Consider the following 17,080-nt stretch of genomic DNA (forward strand, 5'->3'; position numbering starts at 1 on the left):
CCCTATCTGTGGAAAAGCTCGGGAGAGACTACGTACGCCATGGGAAGCAGGAGCAGAGGAAGCAGGCAGGGCTCAAACTCTGATGCTATTAGTGGGTGACCTCACGGACAGTTATGGAACCGTGGGGAAACACAAACAGACGGGAACCAGGAAAGATGTAACATGAGCTTGTGTTCTTGTATGGGGATGGAAGGGCGTTCCTGAGTATGCTAGAGAAGAGGTAAGAGTAGAAGCCTGGGGTACAAAAGAGGTCTCTTCTCTGCTGGACAGTTCTCTTTCTCACTGCTCAGGCTCCGGGGCCACTCTTCATTGTGGGACTGAGCCAACCCGAGCTCTCAAGTTGTTCCATGGGGCAGGAATCAAGGCAGTTTAGCTCTGGGGGACCTCACAGGAAGGCAGGCACCAGGTCTCAGTTTATCAGGCTCTGGGGAGTGAGGAACTGAAATGGGAGCTTCCAACGCAGGGCTTGGGACATAGGTACTCCAGTTCTAGGACGGGACAAGAAGGCCATCCCTTAAGTCTGAGGAGTTAGAGTCATAACCAATAGACAAAGGAAGTGCAGGTTACTGATGGAGAAGTGTTGGGGGTGGGGTTCTGGAGTTAAGACTATCCGGTATCATGTCTCAGTCAGAAGGACAGGCTAGGACAGGTATTGGGTCCATAGTGTTCAAGGCACAGATACTAGATGTGGCATTCATAGGACTAGGGTACATGTTCTTTGCGCTTCTCCCGGGGAGACTGGGTCTTGGTGAGCACGTGGCCCGATGCTGTCAGCCAAGTGTGCTCTGGTCTCAGGGCTGTGAGCTCCACATGGTCCTACAACAGAGATAGGTTTAACATGGCACCGGAGTCCCGCCAACTGCTCTTAGGTCCTAAGAAAGCTAAAGAGCAGCGGGGCTGGGGGTGGGAGTTCTTGAGTGATGCCCTCACACAGGTAGGGTCTTACATGTTGCTCTTCCTGCGGCGATGCAGCATCATATAGATGATAGAGATCAGTGCCACTATGGCCAGGCCTCCGAAGATGATACTCAGTAGCACCGTGTAGCTCCGCCCTGAGAGAGATGAAAGTGGCGACAAAGGCCAGGAAGGCACAGGCATGCAGAGGCAGGATGGGAGGGGCAGCTCACCTGGCTGACACTCTGGGGTAGGCATAGACCACTTTCCATCAGCCTGACAGGTGCTACTCTCCGGCCCCACCAAGCTGTAGCCATTGTTGCAGCTGAATCGGACAACGGATCCTTCCAGGTACCTCAAGCCTTCCTTATGCCCGTTTGCAGGTGGGGGTAGCCAGCCACAGGATACCACTGGGCAGAGCAGAGGACAGGCCTGAACTGCTGGCCACTGAATGGGGGGGAGGGAGTGCTAGGCGATCTGAGAGGTCCACCCCTTGAGTCCCTCCCCACTCCCTACCAGGCTGCAGGCTCTTCAGACGGTGCTGGTGCAGTTGGTGGGCAATCCGGGTGGCGTTGCCCACGCTCGAGCTTCCTGTGCTCATCACATCAAGGATGCAGAAACGGTCACCCTCACACAGTCTGGCCACATCTTCTGTCTGGCTGGGGCTGAGTGTGGTCTCATCAGGGAAGAGTGGTTTGAAGTTGGGGTTGTGCTTGGGTCCGTACACGAATTGGTAGACCAGAAGCCAAGAGTCATAAGTAAACAGGGAAGACGTGTTGGAAACAGCCCCTGGGGAGACAGGTGTCACTCTTGTGTGGGCACAGACAAGTTTCTCTCCTTGACCCACTGTGTCACCCTGACCAATCCCTCTTCTCCCTCCCTGCCCTGGGTCACTCACAGTCGGCTCCAAACTGGAACACCTGCTGAGCACTGGCATTCAGGGGCAGGACCTGCCCATTGCGCAGGGTGAAGTCATCCCTGGGGTTATTGTTGAGTGTCCCCAGGAGACCACGGGTGTGGGTCAGAAACTTCTCAGGCAACAGAATGCTCACACTCAGGAAAGGACCTTGTACACCGACCTCGAGGCCAGCCCCCGATGACAACATGATTGACACCTTATCCTGAGCGGCCACTGACAGGAACATGCCTGGCCACAAGTAGAGACGGCTTAGGGTTACTCTCTAGGGCCCTGTTCTGCCCCTGCACCCCTTGACACAGCCCTGCCTGAGGGAGGGTAGAAGATACGTGTAAGGAAGTAAGAGGATGCACCCGTCTGCTGACTGTGACGTGCTAGCTCTCCTAATTCACGTCTACACACATTCAGATGCCCGATGGGCTCAAGGCTATCCCCTCCAGGGATTCCTCCTCCTTCATGCTGAGCCTGCGTGTCGGGAGGTCAGTCCCTGAGGAGGCTACAGCAGCCTGGCCCTTCCTGAGGGTCTTTGTATACGATGTCCTCACCCATTCCCACCAGGAGCCATCTCATTGCTCAGCTCTGGAGCAACACAGCCTAGTGTCAGGGGAGTTGGAGGCTATGCTGTGGCTCCCGGCTGGCACTTTCCATCACTGTGGACATTAGGCTTCTGTGAGCTATTCGGAGGACTAGCTGCTAGCCCTTGGCCTTTCAGGACTCCATGTAGGCCCTCTGGTTAACACAGGCACTCCCGTGGATATGAAGGTATGCGAACAGACCTCAGGCTGAGCAACTGCCCTCATTGGCCTAAAACAGTCACAGACGGTGCCTAACCTGGCCATGTGGGTCTTGACTTCTGCAAGACCCAAGAACCTTTGCCTTTGTATTTGAGCCAGAGTCTACCACAGCTTACAGCCAGGACTAAGGACAGCGTGAAAAACACGGGTAACCTGCTGACCATACTTGACTGCGTCACTTACCCTTCAGGTCCATCCAATTTTGTTCAGTGAAACTGAGCACTTTCTGATTCAGCAACACTTCCAAGACCCGAGACCCGCCAGCTAACCGCACCTCTATCACATCCGAATTGTCTTCTTGGACGGCCACTGCAGTCAGCCCTGTGCCACGGGCCTGGGTGCCTAGGTGGGGGTTCACAATGGGGCTCTTGTCTACTACCCTGGATGATCCAGCAGTGCCACCCCCCAACGTAGAGGCCACAGGGCCCTGCCTCACCATTGGGCATTCTCCCAGGCTGGGCCCGGCCCTGCACTCTCAGATCACTCAGGGTGGTCTCCAATAGCACATATTCGCCATTGCCGCTGAACGAGAAGCTGGTGCCATCAAAGGTGACAAAATGGGGGTCCCCGAAGGCAGAGGCTGAATCAAAAGCAGAAGATCAGGTAGATTTCTTTGGTCTTTCCCACCCAGGCAAGACCCTCCCTCTGTGATCAGGTACCCAGGCCAGCACCTACCCAGGCGTGGGGGTCTGTAGTTGCGGCAGTCACTGGAGGGCCGGCGCTTCATATAACGGGGACACTCAGGAGCCCAAAGACAGCAGTAATAGAAGCTGATGACGTCATAGAGCCAATGAGACATGCCGGGCACACGGGGAGGAGTCCGGTATGGGGGTGCACCCCAGTCGTGGCCACGGTCAGGGGTGCTGCCACTTGTCGAGTCTGAAGTCAGGAGCTGTGTCCCTGCTGCCGTGTAGCAGCATTGCTGGCCTGAGCCATACCTGGGGCTAGGTAGGGTAGGAGGAGGTCAGGGCCACTGTTGGCAGCTGCCCCCAAGCCCTGCCCATCCCTTATCCCTGATCGGGTAGCTCACCTGGCTTGCACAGAGCGCACACAGTGCACAGCCCCTGGGTGGTAGGTGCATACGCTGCCATGTTCAATGTCACAACCATAGTCAGTCTGCAGAATATCCAGTGCCTGTCACCCGGGCTCTGCATTCCCTCGTTCCCCCGGGAACCAACTCCGGGGAATCTTTTGACCCCACCCTACCTCCTGGCCGGCCTCCCTAACTCAGTCAGGGAGGTTGGCCCCTTCTGTCCTCCTCCCGCTCTCTGGGGCCCTATTGGGTTCAGGGGCTTACGAAGAAGCGGCCAGAATCAGCCCTGGCCTGGGCCAGGGTGCAGGGGCAGTCTGGCAGCTCCGTCAGGAAGTTGGGTAGTTGGTCTTCCAATGCCTCCCAGGCCAGGCACTGTGCTCGGGCCCAGGCTACGGAGTCTGCCCGGAAGTCGTCACCCAGGTGCCAGGCCAGTGCGTGATCGTTGGTCCAGAGCGCCCGCACATCCCTGCAGTAGAAATGACGCGCCAGCTGAAGGCCCGACCCACACCTCTGGGGCTTCTTCAGCAAGCTCTGCAAGCCTGCAGGCAGGTGGTTCCGCTGCATCATCTGCTGAGGCCCTTACTTCTCTCCTGGGTAGTTCCTGCTGCTGCTGATCCTCAGAGCACCCACTTTCCACCTCTGGTACTGAGGTGATGCGGGTTTGGGGGTGAAAGTGAAGAAGCCGGTATTGGGGATGTTTGTAGCCAAAGGGTACAGATAGGACCACTTCGAGGTCCAGTTCCCAGAGTAGGGTTTTCCTAGGGGAAGAGAAAAACCTTGGTCAGCCCTCCAAGGATCCCTCCCTTCCCTCAGTCTCTGGCACTGATAGCCTGAATGAAGGAAAGAAAGTAATAGATGCTCCCCCGTGGGCTGTCATGTTCTGATGCTTAAGCAGGGTCCCTGGCTTGTGTGACCAGCGGGGACGCGCTTGAATCACTGGCCCTGCTCCATGTCAGGCTTAGAGGAGATAGGGTTGAGGTGGCTGCTTCTGTCTTCACTACATACCATCTATTCGATAGTCACAGCATCCAACATTCCCACGGTCTGTGGGGCCTACCATGCATGCCAGCAGTCACTGCTGTTTCTGTCTAGCTGCAAACCCCTCCTTGATCTATACCACCAGACCGAAATCTCTTTTTCCTTTCCACACCCCTTCCTCCATCCCCGCCTGAGACTCCTCCTCTCACATCTGAGTGTCTGAAAGTTCCAGACACCCCCATCCAGCCCTTGGCAGGCCCCACCTGTCTCCTCATAGCCCCACAGCTCAATGGTGACGGCCGGCGTGGGCAGCGCTGAAGTGTCCCAGGTGAGGTTGAGGTTTCCCCTGGTGTCTGAAGTGCCGTAGTATTGCCAATGGGTCTCGTTCACCAGCTGGCTCTTCTCGGATTCAGACACTTTGTAGGGATGTGCTGGACAGAGGGGCGAGTCCGTAAGGAATGAGTGAAGACTTAATGGTGCACAAGAGACCTGGAGGGTTCTGAGAACCTCCAAGAGACAGACAGACAGCAGTCAGGTGATGGTCTCCCTCAGGGTCCCTTGGGAGGAAGATACCATGGCCGGGAAAGATAAAGGGTCTTTCCTGCAGAACTGAGGACCCAGGCCAGACCACGCCTCTCATCTGGCCCCTCCCCAGGCCCTTGCTGAGGAACCATCAGGGGGCTGGGTCTGAATCAGACCCCCATGGCTCCAACTCCTTGTGGGCCAGGACTCTGGTCTAGATGCCAGTGGTGGAGTAATGAATGACAGCAACCCTCGCCCAAGGGACTGGTTCAGCCAGAGCGACAGGTAGGCAGACTGGGTCTAGTATCAGCGCACATGGATTAGCATTGGGGAAAGTCCCCTGGCCTGGGGTTGCAGATAGGAACCAGGGCCCAGGGAGGGTGGAGTCTATTAATTTAACAGCCTAGACTGGTTTGAAAGAGTGAGAGCTCACCAGCTAGCCAAGTGCCTGCATGAGGGAAGGAGCGGCCATTGTCCATTGATATGGTGAAGGGAATATAGCCGCTTTCATAGAGCAAGGGTGATATGCAGTGCACTTGATAGAAGTCGTCGACATAGCCAAGGGTTTGGATACTCTCCTTAAACCTGAGGGACAGAGATGGGTGGAGGCAGCCTGAGCCAAAAGCTATGGAAATGGGTTAGGCTAGGTGCGCCAGTGTTCTCCTGCCTGCCCTCGGTCCCAGGGTGCTACCTCCAGCTCCCCCACTCTATGCTTGGGATTGAGCGTGTAGGAGCCCTAATGACCTAGCTGTTTAGGTCCCCACCCCCCACCTGCAAATGACCCCATCAGTAGGGTCAGTCCACTTTAAATGTTGCACCACGAAGTCTTTGCCACCCATCATGGACCCTGAGGAGGGTAAAATCTCTAGGCAGTAGTCCAGAAAATCTTCACAACAGGTGCCAAGGCCCGAGCAGGTTGGGTGACAGGAACAGAGTCCATCCTGTGCCCCGCAGCGCAGGGAACAGCTTCCCTGGGCACCTGGAGAAGAAAGCCCCGTGTCCCAGGGTCAGCTGCCTGACCAACAGGGCCCGTTTCCCCTGGAGCCTGTGAGAAGCGTCCATGAGACAGACCAGGGATTGCTATGGCTACCAAGTGGCATGGTGGAAAGCCACCGGCTCTGTGGGCGGGGCTCCATTTTAGCACAGGTAATGGAGTGGCTTTGTGGGTCCTCACAGCTAAAAAAGGGTCCCCGTGCTTTCTGATAGGGTACATAGTCACCAAGAGTCCTACTGAAGGCCGGGGAGGGAATGGTATCTGGGTTGAGCTTGTCCCATCTCTTTCTGGGGGTGGGACACAGTTGAATCTCAGAGAGCCCCACCCTCTGAGAAGGCAGCCAGGACACTCCCTTTTTAGGGGATAGGAGGGGACATTCCAGTGAGGGTTGCAGCACAGTGTAGTTGGGAATACCCCATAGAAACTGTGGAACATCCTGTCTAGGCCTAGCTGTTCAGCCCACTTCCTCTGTGGGCTGTGGAGACCTGTGGTAGGGCTGTACTTCAGCCCCAGAGCTGAAAAGTGGAGACTGGGGTGAGGTACAAATTCCCAGGCCAGACCACACCTTCCCCAGACCCTTGATGGAGATCCACCAGGAGCCGGGCTGCGGTCTAAGCCATTAGACCACCTCACTAAGCTTATACTCCGGAGCAGCAATAAATATTTATCGGCTAAGGTTTAACGACTGCAAGGGGTGTGGGAAGATGCTTCAAGATGCCATGAGATAAAGTACCAGAAGGGTGGTGGCACTTGTGTGAAGCAGGAGACTGCAGGCTGGTTAACTCCCAGCTCAGCTCAGGGAAAGGCCATGGCTCTAGGCTCATCCTTCCTGCTAGACTTTCTTGGTTGCGCCGAGAAGGACCAGCACAGGGACAGATGAGAGGCAGGGGGTTCCCTGTGTGATTGCACCCTTCACAGAGGCTGGGCTGCAGGCTCTGGTCTTCCGGGATTCCCTCCCAGGCCCTTATGTGAGTGCAGAATGAGCTTGGTTCAGACCTCCCATCTCCACCAGAAGTGTCTAGATCCAGGAGCCCCCCCCACCCCCCCAGTTTCTTCCCAGTACTCCCCAGTGTAGTCACAGATGGACTGCCAGATGGATAGACAGCTGAGCCCAGAGGGGTGTCTGCTTAGGGCCTGGCTGATCAGGCAGATGAACAGGGAGGTCAGAAGGACAAAGTGGGGGCATACCTGCTGTGAACCCGGGGCCTGGTATTGTTGAGAGCAGCATCAAAATCCAAGGCAGGAGGGCCAGCTTCATGGTGTGCCCTGTGTCTGCAACCAGCAGGCAGCACAGTGGCTCAGAGATTTGCAGGGCAGGCTCTTGCCTGGCTGGCCAGGCCCCGCCTCCTGACCCCGCCCAGCGTTCTGCGGCATCACTCCTCCCCTCCCCTGCCCTCCCCGCCCCCTCTCAAAGTCCACAGGTGCCGATAGACAGGCAGAGCCCGAAGTGCCTAGTTAGCACATTCTTGTAGCATCATCACAGCCTTGGGACCCTGTGTGAGAATGAGGGGCTGGAGCGTCCAGATGCTAAGACCTTTGGCACCTGAAGCGGAATGGCGAGACAGCTCAGACCCTGGGGTCACAGTCCAGTCTTGTGTGTGAGGTTTCTGTTGGTTGGGTGGGAGAAGTCCTGGCCCCTTAGGGCAGACCTAGACCTCTGCTTCCCCTAGGGAGGTGTTGCTAACACACACTCAGCCTGACAGGCGGAGGTGGAGAAAGAATTAATCTGTTTGGATTTTAAGCACATAGCATGGACTTGAGACTGGGTCATTTCTGATGAATAGCCAGCCAGCTTTAGAGTCACTACCGAGACGGAGGAGCCCAGGGCTGAGGCCAGCCTAGCTCCAGTGTTGTCAGTTGGGGAGCTAACAGATCCTGTTGAGGGTTAGAAGGAAGGAGCCTGGTGGAGACCAGCTACTGGCTTCTGGGAGACCTTGATACTAGGGTGACTCATGAAGGACCCCAAAGCTGGGACTCTCTCTCACTCAGGGATTGTCACCTGGGCTAGACATCAGGACAGGGGATCTGTAGTGTTTCAATGCAGACACACTGGCTAGCCTCACAGGGGAGGAGGTGCTCAGGTGGCTGGCTTGTGAACCAAAGCCATCTGATCTGTGATTCTCCTCTGGTCCTGGGTCTCAGCCAGCCTATTGTTCTATGGGCCTAGTCCCCTCTCACTTAGAATGACTACCCAGAACTAGTCGGGGCTGGAGGTGACAGTGTCTCCCACGAGTATCTGAGGAGACCCGAGGTATAGGAGTGGGAACCAACTACCCCTAAGGTAACCCTGCCCCTATTATACCTGCAACCCCATAGGTGGATTTGGTTGAGAAGTCACCACCTTCCAGGGGAAAGAAAATCTACTAAGCCACAAGGGGCTCTATATGGGTGCTTTTGTGTGCACACTGAGGTCCTGTGGTGGTAGCAGTCGATGCTAACAACCCAGGCCCAGGATTGCGGTAACTCCCTACCCTGAGAGGCATGGGTAAGCAGAGGGGTATGGCTAAGTGACTGCTGTCCCCAGCGTCTTGGCTGTCCAGATGGCTGGCCTGGTAAGGACCCATCCTGGGTTGCCATGCTTCCAATCCATGGCCTTGGATTATTAGGTCTAGTCAACAGATTCTTCTCCATTGAGGGCTCAGTCTATGGCGGCACACAGGCGTATGGACTCGGACTTGTCTTCATTCTGGTCCAGAGTTTGCAAGGAGAGATAAATGGGGCTCTGACTATGGGTGACAGTCATGGCAGGCAGGTATGAGGTGCTAGGACTTAAGTATCTCCAAGATAGATGGTGTGGAGCCCAGGAAGGGCAGGGTTGTTTCAGTTTTGGTCAAGTGTTGTGGCACATGCCTTAACCTCACTCAGGATGCTGAGGCAGGGCTGACCTGGCCGATCCAGGCTATATAGCATGATCTTCTAGGGCTTCAATTTGGCTTCTCCTCAAATCTTACATTTTTATTTTGCAGACTGTCTGTACACTACATGTGTTGCAGCACCTGCAAAGGCCAGAAGAGAACATTGGCTCTTTTGGAACTGGAGTTGAGAGCTGGGTGTGGACTGCAGTGCGTGCGTGCATGCATGCAGGAATCAGAGCATCGAGTGCTCTTAAGGACTGAGCCAACTCTCCAGCGCCTCAATCTTTTAAGCCAGCAGCTCACATGTGTTCTGTCCTGGTCACCACTCTAGTGTAGTGTCTGGGAGGAACTATGATGCAGTAAGGCTCCCTCTTGGGCTGCTCTTTCCCGTGGTGCCCTGCGGCTAACTCCCCGGCATCACCTAGCTCTGCTTTCTTTGGGACTTCCCACTTACAGTACCGGAGCTCTTGGAAACCCAATGTCCTCTCAGACATTTCCGTCCTTTCCCAGGGATTCTGCATAGGAATCCCTGCACAGCGAATATCCCCCAGGATGAGCAAAGAGGCAGAGACTATTTTCCACCTTTATTAGAAAAAGAAGCAACAATGACAAAAAAAGGGTGTGGGGTGAGCTGGGCTCCTGATAATGTCTCTACCAGAACCCAAGCTGGCCTCCCTGGGCACTCGGCTGTGGGCCTGATCAGCCGGACATGGGCTTGGAAAGAAAGTCAGTATTTCATTACAAAAAGAAGTGCCATCCCTACTGCGCAAAACACAGCCAGTGCACGTACGTGCCTAAGACAGGCCTTATCTTCCTCTGGACCAACACAATGTGTGGACAGCCTGGACCCAGGCAGGGTGCTGTAAAGAGGGGGCTGGGCAGCTTAGGAGACCACAGGACACGCTACCTCACATAGGCTTCTGGCCTTGCCCAGGGTCTGGACAAAGGGATCCCAGGCCTTGCTGTTGCCCTGCTATGGCTGCAGGCCTCTGGGTGGACTCCTTCATACGTCCATGAAGTCATCATCCTCGTCTGTCTCGCTCTCCAGTGAGGACTCCTGGCTGGATGTCTCCAGAACCTCCAGGGCTGGCTGGCACAGGCTCTCCTTCCTCACATTGGCAGCGGATTGGGCAGACAGGATGGCTGACTGCATACAGAGCAGGACATGGTCAGGAGTGACTGGCCTTACTCTGAACCTCTTGACATTAACCCAAACACTCAACCAGGGCCCGCAGTAACCTGGGCCCTTCCAAGTCTCCCAGCAACTCAAGCCCCTTTCCAGACCCCCTTCATGAGCCCCTGCAGCAGGCCCCCTTTCTGGTGCCCACGGTCACCTTCAGCTTCTGCTTGGTCTCCTCCGAGATGCTGCCTTTGGGGGAAAGCAGGGTAGGGGTAGGTGGTGTGACGGTGATCTCAGGAGGGGACTTGGTGGTGGCCGAGGGGATCACCAGCTTTGGCATGTTGGGCAGGAGGCGGGATTTGGCCCTGCTGGACTCAGTTTTGCCTTGATGGCTCTCAGCCGTCTGAGTACTTCCACTGCTGGGGACCTTAGTGCTGGAGGCTGTTGAGAGACCTGAGTTTAAGTTCCCTTGGCCTCCTTAGTCTGCCTGTCTCTTCTCTGCTAAGAACTCAGTTTCCTCCACAGGAAGTCAAGAGGGCCCACATCATGGATGCCTTTCTGGCCTGCCTAGGTTGACTGTCAGGGTCTCAGTCTCACCGCTGTTGCAGCCCTTGGAATGCTAGGTTTGTATTTGTAGCTAGGCACAACACAGGAGCATCGGTGGACTCTAGTGGCTCTTCTGAGATTTCACAGGAATTCCGAAAGGTCCCCAGCACCGAAACAACCCAAACCTTGTATCTTCTGAACCACTCCCTCTCAAGTAGGGGTTACAGGCTGGCCCTAGTCCATTCTGTGTCTCCTGGAGGCCAGAGGCAGTCAGGGCTATGGGCAGAGTGCAGATCTGGAACCTGGCAGCCGCCTGGGAGCTGCAGGAGCTGGGAGCAGCCTAGCTGTCCTGGCATGGCTCCACATTCTTTCAGCCTCATCTCTTTAAAAGGAGTGGGAGCTTATCCAGGGCCTGCCTGGTCTTTGTGAGCTGGCGCCATGTCCTTCCCTCTTGAGTGGTCTGTGGGAGACCTGGCCAAGAGGTCTCAAGGGGCCTAGCTGGTAGAGTGGCTGGAAGGAATAAGGGAGGGAATGTCTGTGCTCCATCTCAGTGCCCACAGGGACACCTCAGTGATGGGGCACAAACTCCTCCCCACACAGTACTGCCCCCTGGGCTCTGTAGTACTACAGGCCTAAGAAAGACCCCCCCCCCCCAGTAGGACCCTTCTGTGGAGCTGGGATGAAATGAGGCTGTGGGTCCTGCTGATGGTCTGGGACAGACTCCAGCCAGGATTGTCCTCACTCCCTCCTGTGCTCTGTACATCCGTCTGTCCTCAGTCCACCTATGGCTGTCATCTGTGTGCAGCCTACTAGCAGGAGCTGGTGCGGGGCTGCTCCTAACTGGTCTTACCTTGGCTGCAGGTGGGCTCAGCTCCTGTCTGGCAAGCAACCTCCACTGGCCAGCAGTGTTGCTCAGCCAGGTGACCTGTGGCAGCCATTTTTATCTGGTGACTGTAGCGTGGTTCTTGGGGTAGAATGCTGGTGCCCTCCGTCACTCCTGATGCCTCTTCTCCCTCTGTGGAGACACAGGCCAGTGACAGGGAACATCCCCATTCCCTGGAGCAAGCCCCTCCCCCTCCCCAGGATCCACGTTTCTGTGCCAGGCCTTGCAGGACCTGACTATGCCCTAGGACCTATGACCCTATGACGGGAATGCGGCGCTCTATCTCCACAGGAGCCAAGGACCAGCAAAGCACAGGCAGGTAGTTTCAAGAAATGTATCACACCTTAAGTAGACTGTGTCTGTGTGTGTACAGTGGGGCCTGACATAGCCAGGGCCATAATCGGAGCCCTCCTTGGTCTTCATGAGGTGGTGCCATGTCCCTCTGTCCTGAATGACAATCTGTGGGATGCCTGCCTGGCTAGGAGTCTTGAGGGGCCTGACTGGCTAGAGAGCGAGAGAGACAGTGTTCTAAGTTGCTCACGGGACACAGCTCTTAGACTTAGGTAAGATACCGCCATGGCTGTCAGGAGTGGGCTTATGTGTGAGGGTGCCTATCCCTCCTCCTGCTCACAGGAATGGTGATTACAACCAGAGTAAAAACCACCAAAGCTGTCAACTAAGACCAAAGTAGGAAGGAACACAAGGGTACCATATCTTCCTGCTGAGCACAAGGCAGGGCCTTGGAACTGGTCACATGTGGTTGGATGGAACTAGGGACACAGCTGTCCCTGCCTTTCCAGTGAGGATCTCTCTCCCATCTCCCCACTCATTCAGTTCTCACCCTGCCCCTGCCAGGGACAGCCACCTCCTTCCTTCAGCAGGGGAAAGGCAGGAACCTGAGTGCCATGGGACTCTTCCACCTGAGCCTCCGTGGTCCAGAGGGCTCCTCTTTTCTATCTCTTTATTTAAAGAGGAGTTCTTGCTCTGGATCTCAGGATAAACTCATGAGATTATCCAGTTTCAGCTCTGGAGGAAGGTATGTCCTACCACACCCAACTTGGAGAAGACCGGATCTCACCCGACCTGAGCCACTCCCTCTTTTGTCTTCACTGCCTGGAAGTCTGGGTCATAGACAAACAATGGCTGGCAGAGTGGAGCACCTCAGGATTGCCCTGCGGCATTCTTAGCACCACCTCCCATTTGCAGGGTGGAAATCTAGATATACACCAACCAAACTGCCTTCTCTGGGCCTGGACCCAAGGCCGTACCCATCCACAGAGGGCAGCGCTCCACCTGATGCGGCTGGCTGGCTTAACAGGGGTTTCCTGAGTGGCAGAGGTGGGGGTTAGGACACACAGGCAGAACAAATGTCTGGCTTTGAGTTGGGGGCAGAGATAAGGATGGTTGTAACTAGCTGGAGGCCAGCCTGGACTTGAGACACTACTCAAAAAGCCAAATACAACAAAACTTCTCCAGAGTACCATCCTTCTAGATGATCTGGATCAACATGGCTGACTTCCCTGAGGTGGACCAAGGTGCACTCTGGGTAGGATGGGTGTCAGGTGGCTGGCTCCTCCTTCCCTGCAGCAGCAGCCTCAGGTGGCCAAAGTGCCCCCTTACTTGTTTACTATTCAAGGTCTTCAACTGTAACAGCAAACACTGCTGGGAATTCTTTTTCCAAATACCCGAAAAACAAAAAAAAAAAAAAAAAAAAAAACTGGCCAGATGGTGGTGGCATTTAATCCCAGCACTTGGGAGGCAGAGGCAGGCAGATCTCTGAGTTTGAGGCCAGCCTATCCACAAAGTGAGTTAGGACAGCCAGGGCTACAAAGAGAAACCAAAACAACAAAACAAAAGCTGGTCACGGGGTCCCACAGGCCTGCTTCAGGACCGCGTGGAGCCCAGGCTTCCTTCCTAAAAGCATCCTGAGGAAGGACAGTACTGAGAGGTGTCCAGCGGAGATGTGGACATAGGGGAAGATACTCACGAAGCAAGGGCACCTCTTCCCCTCACTAGGGCTAGCCTGGCCACTCAGGACGCCATTAGGAGAACCCATTCCTGTTCTCTGGAGTAGATTTAAAGCCTGGCACCAGAACTGTGGGGGTTGTCCCAGGAGGCTTGGGGCTTGGCTCAGACTCCCCTGGACTCTCAGGACCTGGACCAAGCTGACATTGTGGCCCCTACATTCTGTTTCTACTTGCTGTCCTAACTATTTTCTTCACATGACAGCTTTAGGAAAAAGGAACTCTCCTTCATTAAGGTGGTGGGGGCTGGGCATAGGCTGGGACTGCATGGGTAGATGTAGCAGGCAGGATAAGCCAGGGCTAGATCACTGCACTGGCCAGCGTGGGTGGGGAGGCAGAGCCACCAGGATCTTTCCGCAGCTGTCTTCTGGGCCCTCCCATATGTTCCTTGGGAGGCTGTTGGGTAGGCAACTGTGCTCCCAGGTGGCTTAGTCTTCACTTAGCCCCACGTTCTAACTTCTTGCTATTAAAGTCCCCCACATATGTCTGTCAAGGGCCTCTGTAAGCAGGCTGTACCATCAACAGGAACAGCAGACCCAGCCACTCTGCTGCACTAGCCTATCACAGCTGGGCAGTCTAGGAACTGGTGAGGCACTCTTTCCATGAGGGTTCGACTAGTTGAAGAGATGCAGGATGTGGGCCCTACAGACATGGCTGTTCCAAACTGGTCCCCATATTACCCCAGAGAGCTCTGGTGATCATGGAAAATCCCCACAAACATGTGCTGATCTGAGTCGGAAGGCAGGCTGGTCAGGGGATGGGTGTGCCCGGGCCTTCTGGCCAGGCCCAACCAAGTTCTTGCTAAGGGCTGTCCCTATCCACATTCGTCAGAGTGCTACTGTGGAATATACATACAGAAGGAGGTACTCTTCCCCAGAGCTAACCTCCAGAAATAAGATATGAATTGTAGGATTCTGTTTGCTTGGAGGCAGCCTGCCAGCCAGCGTTCAAAAGTGGTGTAGCTGCCTACCTGCTGTGCTCGCTCAGACAAGACATCAACAGAACCAGGCAGAGGTCCCATCAAGAAAGACAGGCTGTCACCCACTCAGGAGAGCAGCTAATGACTTCAACTCAATTGCACAGGAGACCATCAACTAGGAACAGCCCACTCAGAACACTGGGCCTGGCACCCCAGTCCTCAGATTCTCCAAGGTCGTGGGGCACATGGGTATGACCTTGGGTCAGGACCCAGGGAAGGCAGCTTAGTGGGTGTCATGGCACTGTAGGCATGATAAGCTGAAGGGAGAACAGGTCAATGGATCTGTGAAGAAACGCAGGATGGGATGGAGGCGCACAGGCTGACTCAGTCAGGTGGAAACCCTCATTCCTTTCTACCCTGCTAACGGGAGGCGGCACTGGGAATGCTGTGGGAGACTCCTGACACGCTCCATGATGCCAGCCATTGCTAGTCTAGGATCTAGATGAGCAGAGGGCAAGGCAACCGGCGGTGTGGGCCTGTGTGATCACTAACAGCCACAAAGTTGCTCTGGCTCTGCCCCCTGTACTTTGAGCTCATCTGCTACCGTGAGTCCAAGCCCTGTGGTGTGAGGAGATAGAAGTGATTAGGACAGCTGCGGATGGCACCCAGAGCTTTGTGCATGCTCACCTGAGCCCAACTGCCAACCGCCCTGTCCTGTGGCCTTCAGAGGTTCCTCTGGAACAAATGGTGAGTGACTGGGTCCCTAACCTGGCACAATCCTCAAGGTAACCTGGGGAGAGCATCTGCTGAAAATCCCGGTGCCTGGCACCGAGCCCCAGAAGGAGCTGAGAGGGGCGCTTCCAACCCAGTCTCCAATCAGGCAGCACAGATAGAGGCTCACTGTCCCACTGTGCAGATGAAATAGGAGACAAAGGCAAGGTCCCATGGCTGAAGGTGGCAGCTCCCAATGTGGCTGGGAGGACAGGCGAACCTTAACAGATGGCTCCGGTTTGGGCAGGTGACCACGCAACTATGGAGCATAGGACACTGATCAGGACCTGAACCAGGGTGAGGGAAGGAAGGGTGGAAGACTAGTCTCTGCTGGAAAAGTGAGCTGTTATGTCAGAGTCTGTCACAGCCCACGGTCAACAGGGAGCATGCCTGGGGGTGGGCAGAGTCAGACACCACCAACCACAAAGCCAGAGAAGTAGCTGCGGCAGTGAAGAGGACGGCATCTTGCCCACTGAGGCCTTCTTCCTCCTAGGAAGGTTCCAGAACACGTCCTGCCTGCCATGCTGGCCACCCTGCCTGGTGGCTCTTGATCTTCAGAAGAAATGAGGGTTTCCACCTGACTGAGTCAGCCTGTGCACCTCCATCCCATCCTGTGTTTCTTCACAGATCCATTGACCTGGCTCTGCCTTCAACTTGTCATGCCACCAGTGGGAACATATCTGGTCCTGGACATTACCTGGGGCCTCAAAGCCTGCCAAGGCCAGAGCCTTCCATAGCAGCCTGGTCTACACTGGCTTCCTTTCTACTACTGATAAAGCCAACTTTCCTATTTTGGGGCTCTGCTGGGGCAGAGGCTAGGACATGGCAAACCCTTCAGCGATGGTACATGCTCCCTCTCCTGGTCCTTCCACGTGCAGGCAGGACAGGCACAGGGGGCAAGAACCACCAATATTGCTAGCAACTATGACCTGGACTAACAGCCAATAGCCCCAGGGTAAGCCTGGGGGTGCTGGAGGGCACCCCATATGCTTCTTTGCCAATTCTAGAGGGGAAGGATTTGTGGCACCTGGCAGAGGGGACTTGGCTCAGGTGAACTGAGATGGCACTTACCAGGACTTAAAGGGGCCCTGCTGGGGGTAGTCTCTGGCCTGTGTGGCCGGGGAATTCCAGGATCTGTGGATAGGTCTGGGATAGAGGCTGAAGCTGAGGGAGGGCAGGTGATGACAGTAGCCAATACAGGCTTGAGGTGGGAGTCACTGGGCCTCTGGAGAGCATCAGGTGCTGTGGGGTCAGGTACCGTGGGGACCACTGTTGCAGGGAAGAAATTCTCTCTGCTGTCCTTGGGGTGCTTGGGGGTAGTGGGCGTATCTCCTGAGGCCTGTGAAGACAAAGGCAAAGTGAGGAAAGTCAATGGGGTACTATACTGCCCCGTGCTAGCCAATTCAGGCGCATAGGTGTGACACTTCATCTGGACCCTGGATGCCAACATCATATCTTGCCTCATTCTGAGCTCTCTGGCATAGCCAACACGAGCCACAGTCTACCAGCACGAGCCACAGTCTACCAGAACACAACTGACACACAGGCAGAGTCCAGCTCCTCCCTCTCTTGAAGACATCCACCCATACTAGCAGGGCCTCAGTAAAGACCTCTGGCTTGTCTCCCTGTTCCCTCCTCAGTGCCAGCCTGGGAGGAAGCTATTCACTTATGTCTCTATGTACGATGTAGGGCCACTAGTGGGCAAGTTCCAAGAGAAAAATCTAACTAGTCTATTCCCTAAACTTTAGACTTTCAGTAGGGAGAACACGGAGCCTACTTCAAAACTTGAGGGGAGCCTATAGTTAGCTTTTCCTAGAAGAGGCGAAGCATG

General features: G+C 55.3%; 2 protein-coding genes across 8 annotated transcripts in view; both read right to left on the minus strand.

Moving 5' to 3' along the window:
- Window positions 1–64: 64 nt before the first annotated feature.
- Window positions 65–7,454, minus strand: Susd2 (sushi domain containing 2). 2 transcript variants are annotated; one of them, NM_027890.5, is made up of 15 exons: window positions 7,320–7,454; window positions 5,909–6,116; window positions 5,571–5,722; window positions 4,879–5,046; window positions 4,221–4,395; window positions 3,902–4,103; window positions 3,635–3,720; window positions 3,280–3,548; window positions 3,041–3,184; window positions 2,788–2,946; window positions 1,793–2,041; window positions 1,411–1,683; window positions 1,128–1,304; window positions 947–1,052; window positions 65–816 (listed from the first exon to the last, which is right to left on the minus strand). In NM_027890.5, exons 1-15 carry the CDS (start codon window positions 7,387–7,389, stop codon window positions 792–794), a joined length of 2,463 nt encoding a protein of 820 aa, NP_082166.3. In that variant the 5' UTR covers window positions 7,390–7,454; the 3' UTR covers window positions 65–791. The 2 variants fall into 2 exon arrangements, with proteins under 2 accessions (NP_082166.3, NP_001156385.1); NM_001162913.1 differs by lacking the exons at window positions 5,571–5,722; window positions 5,909–6,116.
- A 2,101-nt stretch (window positions 7,455–9,555) lies between these two features.
- Cabin1 (calcineurin binding protein 1) overlaps window positions 9,556–17,080 on the minus strand; it is a 118,248-nt gene continuing 110,723 nt past the window's right edge. For 4 of the 6 annotated variants that reach the window (XM_006513020.4, XM_006513019.4, XM_006513021.2 and 1 more), the window contains 4 exons: window positions 16,321–16,588; window positions 11,503–11,667; window positions 10,321–10,547; window positions 9,557–10,133 (listed from right to left, as the gene is read on the minus strand). In XM_006513020.4, coding sequence (XP_006513083.1) covers window positions 9,990–10,133; window positions 10,321–10,547; window positions 11,503–11,667; window positions 16,321–16,588 — 804 coding nt within the window. In that variant the 3' untranslated portion in view covers window positions 9,557–9,989. Of the gene's footprint in view, window positions 10,134–10,320; window positions 10,548–11,502; window positions 11,668–15,165; window positions 16,589–17,080 lie in introns of all 6 variants that reach the window. The other 2 variants (NM_172549.3, XR_001779404.2) reach the window with 2 other exon arrangements.

The sequence above is a fragment of the Mus musculus genome, chromosome 10 (assembly GCF_000001635.26).
Source record: "Mus musculus strain C57BL/6J chromosome 10, GRCm38.p6 C57BL/6J".
In the NCBI taxonomy this organism is placed as follows: Eukaryota; Metazoa; Chordata; class Mammalia; order Rodentia; family Muridae; genus Mus; species Mus musculus.